Source organism: Equus caballus, chromosome 3, assembly GCF_041296265.1.
Source record: "Equus caballus isolate H_3958 breed thoroughbred chromosome 3, TB-T2T, whole genome shotgun sequence".
Lineage (NCBI taxonomy): Eukaryota > Metazoa > Chordata > Mammalia > Perissodactyla > Equidae > Equus > Equus caballus.
In genome coordinates, this window is record NC_091686.1 from 60,036,979 (window position 1) to 60,050,210 (window position 13,232).

General features: G+C 35.6%; 2 protein-coding genes across 9 annotated transcripts in view; one reads left to right on the forward strand and one right to left on the reverse strand.

The window, feature by feature from the left end:
* The window catches only part of LIN54 (lin-54 DREAM MuvB core complex component), a 64,876-nt gene extending 52,465 nt beyond the window's left edge, over positions 1–12,411 (forward strand). For all 8 annotated transcript variants that reach the window (XM_070263604.1, XM_023637840.2, XM_005608674.4 and 5 more), the window contains exons 8-13: positions 527–618; positions 2,788–2,859; positions 3,649–3,751; positions 3,881–4,018; positions 7,703–7,905; positions 10,087–12,411. In XM_070263604.1, coding sequence (XP_070119705.1) covers positions 527–618; positions 2,788–2,859; positions 3,649–3,751; positions 3,881–4,018; positions 7,703–7,905; positions 10,087–10,288 — 810 coding nt within the window. In that variant the 3' untranslated portion in view covers positions 10,289–12,411. The remainder of the gene's footprint in view (positions 1–526; positions 619–2,787; positions 2,860–3,648; positions 3,752–3,880; positions 4,019–7,702; positions 7,906–10,086) is intronic.
* Positions 10,137–13,232, reverse strand: part of THAP9 (THAP domain containing 9) — a 31,650-nt gene continuing 28,554 nt past the window's right edge. The window contains exon 6 of the transcript XR_011437508.1: positions 10,137–10,244. The gene's annotated coding sequence lies outside the window, so the exon portion shown is untranslated. The remainder of the gene's footprint in view (positions 10,245–13,232) is intronic.

Here is a 13,232-nt window from a genome sequence, read left to right on the forward strand (position 1 = left end):
TGTGTACTTTAATGAAATGTACTTTGGAATATGTTATGTACCTACTGATTAAAAGATTAATGTTCAGTATTTTTATCATTAATATCTCATGTTTAGAAATCAGTGTAAAATAGAAACTTAATTATCGTGCATATAACTTCTCGTTCTCTGTGTAACTTGTGATGAATGATCAATATAGTACCTGTTTTGTTTACAAGTAGACACATTGCATTTTTCTAGCCGATACAAGTTACTGCAGTACTTTCAGGGCATTCATCTAGAATTTCCTACTTCTAATATACTTACTCCTCTGTGAAAAAAATGTTTATATTTGTACCTTTGACCTTTAAAATGTTCACATTGTTTTCACCTCTAGTATTAGTTTGGGTCTTTAGATGAGCTCCATGAGGTAGTGTGTTTGTATGAAATTGTCCATTCTATTTTCGCTATTTTAGTTGATGAATTTGTGTTTCTTACTGAGCATTATATCTGAGAGTATTGTCCATTTTTGTAAATATGATCTAAAGTTACCTTTTTTTACATATAGCTTCAGCAGTCTTCATATGTGTCTATAGCAAGCAACTCTAACTTTACCGGAACACCTGGTATCCAGACTCAGGCAAGGCTTCCATTCAACGGGTGAGTATTTTGAAAATATGTAAGTTAGGTTGTTGGATCAGATTAAATGCAGTATAAAATATATATATTTCAAAATACATTTATTTGATTTTTTTCTCTCAAAGCCACGTGACCATGCCACTTCAGTACTTTTTATTTTGAAATACTTGAAACAGAAGTTTAAAAGTTACAAGAATAGCCAAGAAACCCCCAAATATCTTTTACTTGGATTCACCAATTTTGCCATGTTATATTATTCTCTGTCTCTTTTCTCTCTCATCCTGAATGTAGTTTTAAAATGATATTAACTGGTTTTTAAATTGTTATATTAGGTCCTTGCTTTTTTCATTTGTCTGTTTTTTTTAATTAAGATTATGATAGTTAACAACCTTGTGAAATTACAGTTGTACCTTATTATTAGTCATGTTGTAGGTACACCACTTCACCCCTAGTGCCCTCCCCCCACCCCCTCTTTCCCCTGGTAACCACTGATCAGTTCTCTTTGTCTATATGTTAACTACCACCTATGAGTGGAGTCACACCGAGTTCGTCTTTCTCTGTCTGGCTTGTTTCACTCAACATAATACCCTCAAGGTCTATCCATGTTGTTGTGAATGGGACGACTTTGTCCTTTTTTATGGCTGAGTAGTATTCCGTTGTGTATATATACCATATCTTCTTTATCCAATCATCAGTTGCTGGGCAGTTAGGTTGGTTCCATGACTTGGCTATTGTTAATAATGCTGTGGTGAACATAGGGGTGCATGGGACTTTTGGAATTGCTGATTTCTGGTTCTTAGGATAGATAGCCAGTAGTGGGATGGCTGGGTCATAAGGTATTTCTATTTTTAACTTTTTGAGAAATCTCCATACTGTTTTCCATAGTGGCTGCACCAGTTTGCATTCCCACCAACAGTGTATGAGGGTTCCTTTTTCTCCACAGCCTCTCCAACATTTGTCGCTCTTGGTTTTGGATATTTTTGCCATTCTAACAGGTGTAAGGTGATATCTTAGTGTAGTTTTGATTTGCATTTCCCTGATGATTAGTGTTGATGAGCATCTTTTCATATGTCTATTGGCCATCCGTATATCTTCTTTGGAGAAATGTCTGTTCATGTCCCCTGCCCATTTTGTGATTGGGTTGTTTGATTTTTCGTTGTTGAGCTGTGTGAGTTCTTTATATATTATGGAGATTAACCCTTTGTTGGATAAGTAACTTGTAAGTATTTTTTCCCAATTAGTGGGCTGTTTTTTTTGTTTCAATCCTATTTTCCCTTTAGTCTGATGAAGTCCCATTTGTTTATTCTTTCTATTGTTTCCCTCGTCTGAGGGGTTATGGTGTCTGAAAAGATTCTTTTGAAGCTGATGTCAAAGAGTGTACTGCCTATATTCTCTCCTGGAAGACTTATTGTTTCAGGCCTAATCTTTAGGTCTTTGATCCATTTTGAGTTTATTTTAGTGAATGGTGAAAAAGAATGGTCAATTTTCAATCTTTTACATGTGGCTGTCCAGTTTTCCCAGCACCATTTGTTGAAGAGACTTTGTTTTCTCCATTGTAGGCCCTCAGCTCCTTTGTCGAAGATTAGCTGTCCATAGATGTGTGGTTTTATTTCTGGGCTTTCAATTCTGTTCCATTGATCTGTGCACCTGTTTTTGTACCAGTACCATCCTGTTTTGATTACTGTAGCTTTGTGGTATGTTTTGAAGTCAGGGATTGTGATGCCTCCAGCCATTTGTCTGTTTTTTAATCTGTTAATTGCTGCCCTTCCTGTATTGGTTTAGAAGCCATGTTTAGTTAATTACATGGACCCAGTCCACCTCTCTCACTCCCAGATTCCAACCCCACACAGCCCTTTTCTACTCATCTTTTATAATTGAATCCCAAGTTTTGAGGAGATTGTAAGTTTAGTTCTTTCAGGAGTAAGAGTATTTTTTGTGGAGTGTTCTTTAGAAGCTGTTGATGACTTCCTCTTTTTTTTTAATCCATACCTTGGCTCTCTACATCTCTTTTCACATTATAACTTTGTTTTGAACTTAATGTCAGTGGACCAACATGGCAAACTTTTATTAGAGATGGATACATTTTTAAAGCTTTATTTTAGGAAGAATTGACAGATTGGAGACTTTTCTAACTTTAAATAATTATCATTAATTGATTAAAATGTGTGTCTTTTTTGTGTGTCTGTATAGCATAATCCCATCAGAGTCTGCCAGCCGGCCCAGAAAGCCCTGTAATTGTACAAAATCGCTGTGCTTGAAATTGTAAGTCTTTTCGTTCTTATTTCCTCATTTATATAACTGAAAATGCTTTTAAAAAGAAGTGGCGTTAACTAAAAATTCTTAACAGACCAATTTCATAAGTCTAATTTAAATAAACATTTAAGTGAATGTTCAAGCACATATGATAATTTAAAAATACTCTTTCATTCAAAAAGAAAGAAATAATTTTAGAGTTTTTACCATACATGAGGTGCTGGAGTTGGAGTTAGGGGCACAGCAGCATGAGACAAACATAGTCTCTGTCATTAATAATAATAAATTTCATCTTACTTATGACCTTTATATTTGGTCTCCTAAATGAAGTGATACTCTGAGTAGTTTTAAAAATTGTTGGATGATTAATTTACTTATTAGTACCAAACTGAGAGATTTTACATGAAACAGTTAAATGAAAAGCGTTGGTCTTACGGGGGTTTAGAATCCGAAGAAGCATGACAGTAGTTCAGGTGAGTAGGTTTCACTAATCCAATAGCCTGTTTTTCCTTTTTCATGGTTTTGAGAAAACTTATTTTGGGGGCACGTAAAATCACAAAGCTCTTGTGTTGACAGTTGTTACTACTAGAACTAAGCTTCTCAACCAGAATTCTAGGAGCTGGTGACTTTAATTTTGAGCCTTATGTGGTTGACAATCAATATTGTGGCTAGGTGGCTCTGAGTCCATTTCTGAAATGCTTTGCTGCATATATAATGCTATTAAACCAGATAAATTCTAATTTTGTTTGTTTTAACAATGACCTATTTATATGATTTACACTGATTTTTATTTTCCAGATATTGTGATTGCTTTGCAAATGGTGAATTTTGCAACAACTGCAATTGTACTAATTGTTATAATAATTTGGAACATGAAAATGAAAGGCAAAAAGCAATAAAGGTGATTATTTTTTATTTCATTTAACTGACAAAAATTTCCAATTTCACCTGTTTTTTGGATGTCTCAATTGTTTTACAAAGAAAATCTCCTGTGACGTAACTTCAGTTGATGTTTGATCTGTTTTGATAGGCATGCCTCGACAGAAATCCAGAAGCTTTTAAGCCTAAAATAGGGAAAGGAAAGGAGGGAGAATCAGATCGACGTCACAGCAAAGGATGTAATTGCAAACGATCAGGATGTCTTAAAAACTATTGTGAATGCTATGAGGTGAGATGCTGGCTGGGGAGAATAATCTAATCATCTTTTGAAAATAACTTAGAAAGGGCTTACTGTAAAAATTTACCTGAAAATTGGGAAACTGCTTTGCGCTTGCACTTTGAAAATATGGACAGTCAGCCCGAGGGCCTTCATTTGAGAAAGACCGTTTGGCCCCCCACACAGGGCTTCAGAGGAACAGGGCCTTGGTTTTGTTATTACAGCTTGGGGTCTCATTAGCTGATTACCAGTCCCTAACTTCTTGGTCATTATACCTGGAAGTATGCAAATCAGAGTACCAGTTTATTGGTTTTCAATAAAAGTAATAACATTAAAGTGGATTAGAAACTCTGCAGCCATGGTTTTCAACTGAGGGGCAGTACCACGCCCTGTCTCCCTCACGGGCTTTTTGGAAATATATGTATGGATACAAAATGCCTGCATTCCAGGCTGCAGTCCTGAAAGTAAAGATTTATCTTGCTCAAAATGTCAGTAGTGCCCTCTTGAAGAACACTTCTCTGTGGGAAACTAAATTACATTAAGTTTGCTTTGTGAGCATAAAAATAGGAAAGGAGAAATATGGAATATTGCTGGATGAGGTTACTGGTCGTTGTGAGGTGGTTGCATCCATTTTTACCATTTCACCATCCCACTCAACTGGCTGTTTTTATTTATGGATCAGACATCTTTTCTGGAGAATGTCGTTGAAACTCTGCTTTGACAGATGCCATGGAAATCATCCCCTCCTTGCTTCAAACAAAGTACTCTTAGTTTATTATTTTTATTTCCAAAGCTTAAATATAACAACCTAGTCCTGCCCGAGATTAACCCTAGATTACTGTAATTGGTTTCTTGCTGTGCCTGAAGCTCTTTACAGTCTTTGGGTTGAGTTATTGCTATAGTTCGCTCTTCTCATCTGTTATATTTTCATTCTTTCAAATTTCATAATCAGAGGGGGACCTTATTTTTAGTTTTGGCAGAAGGCCGAGCCTTGCACTTGGTGAGGTAATACCACCAAGGACTGCTCTCTCCCCGGGGAGATTTGCTCTGCCCCAGGAGCACGTGCCTGCGTTTCAGGGCCCCCTCCATACACATGTGTCATAGTAAAGACTTTGCGTACTGTATTGTCTGTGTAATGAATTCTTAGTTTACATATTCGAAAGGTCAAATACTCCTCTCAAGAAGTAACATCTTGATATTCCTGAAGTCAATATTGAAAATTGCATATGATCAAGATTACTTTTGAAAGTCTCTTAAATAACAAGACAGTTTTTCATCCGGTGTTGGAAAAGTTGGGCTCCTGTTTGAACACCTGATGAAATAGGTGACTTCTGTCCATAAAGCATATCATACAAAAATTGTTATAAATGTTGTAAAAATGTAAGCTATAAATCAAGTTCACAATTGATGGAAATTGATGTAACGTGGGGTCAGAAGGGCAAAGAAACCTTTTCATGCATATGGCATTGAACAGTCAGTACATCCTAAGCATATGAAATTCAAACATAAGTGAACTAACGATTTAATTGGACTGGTTAACAAATGTGTGAATTAGTAGAAGTAGAAAGGCAGTGGACTGGTTAGAATATGTTAGAAGAGAGAAAGCTGCCCTATCTATTATAATAAAATCCTTGACATTCAGGACATACACAATGTCCAATAACTAATTCATCATTCTAAAAGACCAAGAAATGGAAAAACATGGACTAGACTAAACTATGACTAGCAGTGGCCATTTGGCTCACTATGAATTAGCTGTGATGTTGTCATTTTTTAATTTTGTTTTCTTAAAGATTTTATTTTTCCTTTTTCTCCCAAAGCCCCCTGGTACATAGTTATGTATTTTTAGTTCGGGGTCATTCTAGCTGTGGCACGTGGGATGCCGCCTCAGCATGGACTGATGATTGGTGCCATGTCGGCGCCCAGGATCCATACTGACGAAACCCTGGGCCGCCAACACGGAGCACGCGAACTTAAGCACTCAGCCACAGGGCCGGCCGCTGTGATATTGTCTCGACAGTTGGTGTTGAATTGTTGGTCCACTGAATTGGATTGGCTTTTTTTGGTTCGTCTACACCTGGATAGCACATTCATGTTCCTTTCACATGCCTTTCACGGTTGTTGATTGGATGAGTGACTGTCCACTTTATTTAAATGGTTGTGCCTTTTCTTGTGACCTTTTTTTTTCCGCGCCACAAGGGAAGTTAGCTTAGCAAAGCTAAATAGATGCCTTGTCATTCTAATTTATCCCTCCTGAATTAGACATTATTATTCCCTTGCTAATGGTTCTTAAAACTTAATCCAAATTACCATTACTGGTATGTCTTTTCCCCCTTGAGGTCGGGGATTTTATCTCTGCATCATTAGATACTTAAGTGTTGCTTTAGTTAGATTCCCAGACTGGTTCATAGTAACCCAATAAATGCAAAATGTATATCCATTTCTTTCCCTTGGTAAATGTAGTGTATTATAAGAAAGGAGCAGGGTAAATGTGTTCATAATATGATCCGTTTATCTCACTATGTGCTGTAGAGAGAAAGGACAGTAAGTTTGTTTATTTAAATTGACATGGTGCGTCACTGAAGAAAATGCAGCCAACAAAAGATAAACTTACTAGGAGTCTGGGAAATGTAAAGTACAGTGAGATCTCACTTCATCTCTTTCCTCCAATCAGATTGATCAATATTGAAAGAGCTGTGATAAACATTGTTGGAGGGAATGTGGAAAAGGCTTCCTTTATACATTGCTGATGAGATGTGAGGTGTTACAGCCTTTTGAGATAACAGTCTGGCCACAACTAGCAAAATTAAAATGCATGGCCCCTTTGGCCAGTGAGCCCAGTTCTAGAAATCTAGCTCATAGAAATAAAAGCATAATAGATACAAAAATTTTTTGTGCATTGTTTGTGGTATCAAGAACTGGAAACAAAATAAATGCCTATCAATAGGGGAGTGAATGCCCAAATACCAGGGATTAATACTCAGCCATTAAATAGAATGAATTCAGCCTCTGCCAGATGACTTGGAGGGAGGGATTCCGTGAGGTGTCATGCGTGAAAAGGAAGATGCAGAAAGTGGGTATGATTTTGTAAAACAAACTAAAAAAGGAAAAACTTCTCTATTTGTGAGTTAATATATGTGTGTGTACATAAAGTCTGTTTTTCATAAATATACATATATTTTACATATTTTTACATGAAAGGACACACTGGTTTAATGTAGACTATCAAAGGGTTTGGGAATCTGGAGAGGGCACTCAGGGAGGGAGGTACCCATAATAAAAATAGCATCTATGAAATCCTTTTAATGTGTGTGCGTTTGCGTAAGTGAGAAGTCACCAGCATGTTAATGGTGATTTGGTTGAGGTGGTTGGATTCTGGATGACCCTTATTTTTTAATATTGTAATGTATCATTTATATTCTTTATAAAAACATGTTGTTCATATCAGGAGGAGCATCTATAGTAGGGGAAGTTGACGTGGTCGGGCTCAAGCCCACACACTGCATAGCTCCTCTCAGACTGCAGACTACCTGCTCCACTTGTGTGTGGTGAGCCTGTTCAGAGTTTGTCGGCAGATGTTTCCATTTTACCTTATGTCAATTGACTAGTTGATTCTGTTAATTTGATCATGGAGTCTACGTACTGTCATGTTTTTTTAGTTTTGATTTGGAAGCTTTTCTTTTGTAAATCTTTTAGGCAAAAATAATGTGTTCCTCAATATGCAAATGTATTGGCTGTAAGAATTTTGAAGAAAGCCCAGAAAGAAAGACATTGATGCACTTGGCAGATGCAGCTGAAGTAAGGGTACAGCAACAGACAGCAGCAAAGACTAAGTTGTCCTCTCAGATTTCGGACTTGCTCACTAGACCAACACCAACTTTGAATAGCGGAGGAGGAAAGTAAGTCAATATTGTAATCTCTTTTTATAGTATGACATGAATATTCATTTTAAGTTTCTTGTTTTGGGCAAAATTGAGTTCATACTTGTGGTTGTTGCAAACCTGATTTTTGCAGATTCTTTCTATCTTTTGTTACTTGTAAAGGATTTTAAAGGGAACAGAAAAACCACTGTCAGATATATTGCACAATTCTAAGTTGCACATAAGGCTTTAGTTCACTGTGCTTAATTGGATTTCTTCCTCCTAAGATGAGGTAATTATGTAATTTGACCAACCCCTAAGAAAAACAAATTGTTTATACCTCTACTGGTAGTGTCATTATTCCTCTTTTTGCACGTTCTTACCGTCTCTTGCTTTTCCGTGCCCTTGAACCCTTTCCCATCCTTCTGGCACACCCACGCACACTGTATTGGTGTAGCTTCTTACTTCGCTGGACTGCAGAGCTCTGGCGTAGGAAAGCTGGGGCTGTAAAGTCAGGCTACCCTGAGTTTAAACACTGTCTGCTCTGCAGTAGTGTGTGAGTTCGACAAGCTCTTCATCTCTGAGCCTCAGTTTCCTTATTCTTCAAATCACCCTCATTGATCAGGAGCCGTGAGGGGTGAGGCATCTCCCAGCCTTCAGGGGGCCTGATGCAGCATAGCTTGCTGACTTGGACTTGTGTTAGAGATTAACTGAGGAATTATTAAACGGAATGAGCCTTGCAAATGGCATATTATTTAAAATGCCTAAGTTTGAAATAAGATCCAATGCTTATAAAAATACTTGTTTTGTACAAAAATTTCAGGTATTAGTTCTAAGGAGCTCTTATAACTGGGTATAATCAGTAAATGGTTCTTGACTGAATGAAGTGGAAATGGGCAGACACCTTCATGAGGGCTGTCACAAGGGATCCTTCTCATCCGCTTTCAGTAATCCGTTAGATTATTAAATCTAATCTCCACATGGAGATCAAAGATAGAGTAAAATATTTACAATTAATTTTCAACTTGGGAAAATGTTCATGATATTATGAAGTATAAAAGAATACAAAATTATACATTGTAATCAAAACTGTAAAAAAACTATAAATAATGTTATACAAGCATGTTAATAAGCTTTTCTTTGAGGAGCAAAAATTTAAATTTTTTTCCTTTCTTTTACTTTTCTATAGTTTCCAAATACAGTATTACTAATTATACTATTGCAATATTAACATTATTGTAGTATTCCAATATTATAATTATTGCAATATTAACATTATTGTAGTATTACAATATTATAATTTTTTTAATTTAAAGTGCATTTTTGTATTTGAAAGATTTCTATACAACTGTCTAGCAGCCTGAATCCTCAGTCAACCTCTCTTGTCATAGTGGGCTTGAATTTCCGACTTCATGTATTTTATTTTGCAGTTTCCTTCTATCAGTGACCGCTTACTAACAGGTTATTGAGTTAGTGGTTAGATTAGGTTGCCTGATTTTGTCTCTTGATGACTTTAAGATTTAACTTGGCTACAATACCAAGCCTCAGGATGGAGTGCTCTAATTTAATATTCAGTAGTTCAGGTCTTTATGAATGAATGAAACTCCATGTATACAACAGTGTTGGGTTTCCCCATTGTTTTGTTTGTTGCCATGGAATAACGCAACATTTTGGTGTGCTTGTTTTTTACAAACAATATATGGGACTGTGGGAAAGTGCTTTATTTTCAGTGTTATCCGGGAGATAGTGCTCTCAATGCCCATGTTATTCATTCACTGAATATTCACGGAGTGTCTGTGTGTGTCAGGCACTGTCCTAGGCAGTGAAGAAATAGCAATATAAATGTAAAGCAAAGACTGCACTCATGGGCTGTACCTTCATGAATTGGGAGGACTTTTGTTATAGAAACAGTCGGTCAACATGTAGAATGACACCTTTTAGTTAACCAGATAACTGTGTCTAGGTAGTAAGACGTATATTTTATATAAAATGTTACATTTTCTGAACAATATTTTTAAAATAAGCTCAGTAATAAAACAGGTCTATCTTTTTAAAGCTCTTTAGGGTGTGCTTGTGCGCATGGCACACACTGGCGCTCCGCGTGCTGGTGAATCATGACAGTGTCGGCAGGGACTCCCAGGTGAAAGAATGTTGTCCGCTTTTGTTGTAATTCAACACCATCATCATCTCTCTTTCTTTCTTTCTCAAAAATCCTTTCAGATTGCCATTTACATTTGTAACTAAAGAAGTAGCTGAAGCCACGTGTAATTGCCTTCTTGCCCAGGCAGAGCAGGCAGACAAGAAGGGGAAATCAAAGGCAGCGGCTGAACGGATGATCCTTGAGGAATTCGGACGATGTCTGATGAGTGTCATCAACTCTGCAGGAAAAGCAAAAAGTGACCCTTGTGCCATGAATTGCTAACTCTTGCACAAAAGACTGATAAATGGAACTGTACAGAAGATTGAAGGTGCAAGGACACTTGATTTTCTGGAAGATAGTTTAACAATTATTGTATTGTTAATTCAGTCCTGTGAGACCTGCAATTATAATATTGAAAAAGAAGAAATTTTAAATGAGGAAGTTAGTACATTTTAATTCTTAGTTAAATCTGCTTATGCCCCTTCTAAATTGAATTTTTCTTTATTGTATTATGTAGATTTTAAATTTGCTTGGGTTTCTTAAGAATTAGATGTTCTATCCTTCTGATTCTAGTGACAAAGAACATTTATAAATTACTATATTTATAAGGTATGGCGTTGTATGACTTTGTTCCAGTAGGAAAAAGCCAAAGCAGCATTGGTATTACCCAGTCATTCTTTGGTACGAGACCTAGAATATAAGCAGACAGAATGTCTACATAAACAAATTCTTATGAAACATTCAAATAGCATTTTGTGTTTAGAAAAGTACTATCTTTTAAGAGAAATCAACTTTTTAGGGCAGATTCTGGTATAATATCCTGTTGTCACTTTGGGAATGTCAGAAGGGGAAGTAATCCATAGGCACACTTTTAAAATAAAAAAGTTTTGTTTTTTTAAAAAAACAAAGTATTATGAGACAGTAGGTAATTCTTAAAGGATGGGCAATGTGTTTCCATAATAAGGAGTGACTGAGAAATGCCCTGGGATGTTTCCATTTTCTTTCAAGGAGATGGTATGTATTTGAAATGATAATAAATTGTCAAAGTGATTACTGGGTACTGTTAAAACGAAAGGTGCATATGAATAGAAGTAAACATATTATTATTCTGTAGTGATAATATAGAACCTTACATAATTATCAGGTATAAAATTTGGCTTGGGTAGAGAAATAAAGAATATTGAAGCTCTAAGAGATGAATTTAGGGAAGGACTTTTCGTCTGTACAAACAGTTCTCTTTATATGCTTTTGAACTAAGAGGTTTCAAACCAGTATATGACTTTTACTTGATTTACTGAAATGGGCCTCTTAACAAAGCTTTCAAAATTGTAGTGAGATTTCTTTTTATAAGAGAAGCTTAATATGGCATTATTTTTAGCCAGTGATTTGGTAAGCTGAAGCTATGTTTTCATATAATTATTAAAATAACCTAAATCATTTTCAGTAATTCAAAATTCAAAAGCTTTATGAATTTAAGAGCCTGTTATAATAGGACTCTGGATTTTATGACAAGAAAAAACCATGTTGGAATTCAGGCATTTTGTTAGGTACCTTAATCCTCAGTAATTATTAGTATATGATTATTACATTTCCTACAAGGAATCGATAGTTGTATGTATTAAGTGTGTATATATGTTCATATGAACACGTAAGATATAGGCAATAGAAATTCAGTAATCCAAAAGAAGATTCCGTTATTCATTAAAGTATCTTCCTTTTGAAATTTGGATTTATAAAATTATAGTGCAGTAACTTTAAATGTAGATAGTGCAAACATTCTTTAGCACCTCAATCTAGTATGTTTAATTAAAATTTGTATAAATGTAAATTAGTGTAAGAGGATAAAATAATATCTAATCAAGTTATTTTTCAAAGGATTACAGTACCTTTTTGGTCTAAACCTAAACTTTGTTCATTTTGTACATACTTTGTGTTTAATTCTAATTGCACCTTTGTGATGTGTATTTATATACAGTGTGCAGAAAATGTTTGTGAAATTTGGATTACAATTGTAGATTATGTACGATGGCATTGCTTGAGAATGTTTTGCTTGTAAAAATTTGAAGGTGCAATCAAATGCTACTAGTTTTTCTGATTTTCAAGAAGCTATCTAAAGTATTAAGCCTTTTCCTTCCTGTGTAGTCCTTACTAAACAACTTTTTGTATTTAGGTGTTTGCATCAGATTGCTGAACAAGATTAATATCCACATTAATTCAACAATTTTAAAAGACTATTTGGGGAGGGATGGGTATATAATTTTTTAGCTCTATTTACATCCCAAAGTAGAAAGAATAAATTTATATTTACTAGAGCTATTCAAAGAATACACTTTTCTATATTGTAAAAACAGGACAGCAAAGTAAATCATACAGAAAATAAACATTTATACTATTCTGTAAAAAAAGGTTTTGCATTTTTTCTTTAATACCACCACTTTTAGCTATTTAACATGCAAGAAACCTTTTAAAATCTCATTTTGAGTAAATTTGACATTACTTTTGAAAGCACACAACTAAAAATTAATCTAGCATTTTGCTCAATTATCAACAACACATTGCTTTGAAACAGGAATATGTCTTCTCTTTTTTCCACTGTTTAAGGGCAGAAACCCCATCTCCTCTTTCCTGTCTTGTAATGTTCGATGGTCTTATGGGGAGCACCTGTCTTGCTTTCCTTTTCTCTCAAGAACTAACAGCAACCTGCAGGCCTTATCTCTGGACTCCGGGAAACAAGCTTAACGTGACAGGTAATAAAAGCAGGGGAGCAGGAACTGGGGAGAGACGCCTGCTTTCACTTCCTCCTTTCAAAAGGACAGCTGACATTTTCTCAGTCTTATGTAAAATGTGAATAAAAGTACCTTTAGAAAAGTTTTCTATTTTTATTGTTCTGTAACACAGATAGCTAAGAAAATGAGTACTTGTTATGTAAACTCAGCTTCAAACCAGGACCTCCCGCCCTACCTGTGATCAGATTCTTCCCTTAAGGGTTCTTATAGGAATTCTGGAACAGCAGCCCAAAGGAGAGGGAAGCAAATCAGCTAGAAAGCCTTTACTGCTGGAGTTATTTTCTAATATGTAAATTACTTAGGGCTTTATTTTTCCTTGTTAGGGTTTCTTTAATGCACGGTTTGTCAGTATCTAAAAACCAAATGTCTTGATCATGATCCAAGTGATTTTATAAAATGAAAGATATAAAGACTTTTCTAAATTAAAAATTAGCTTTTAA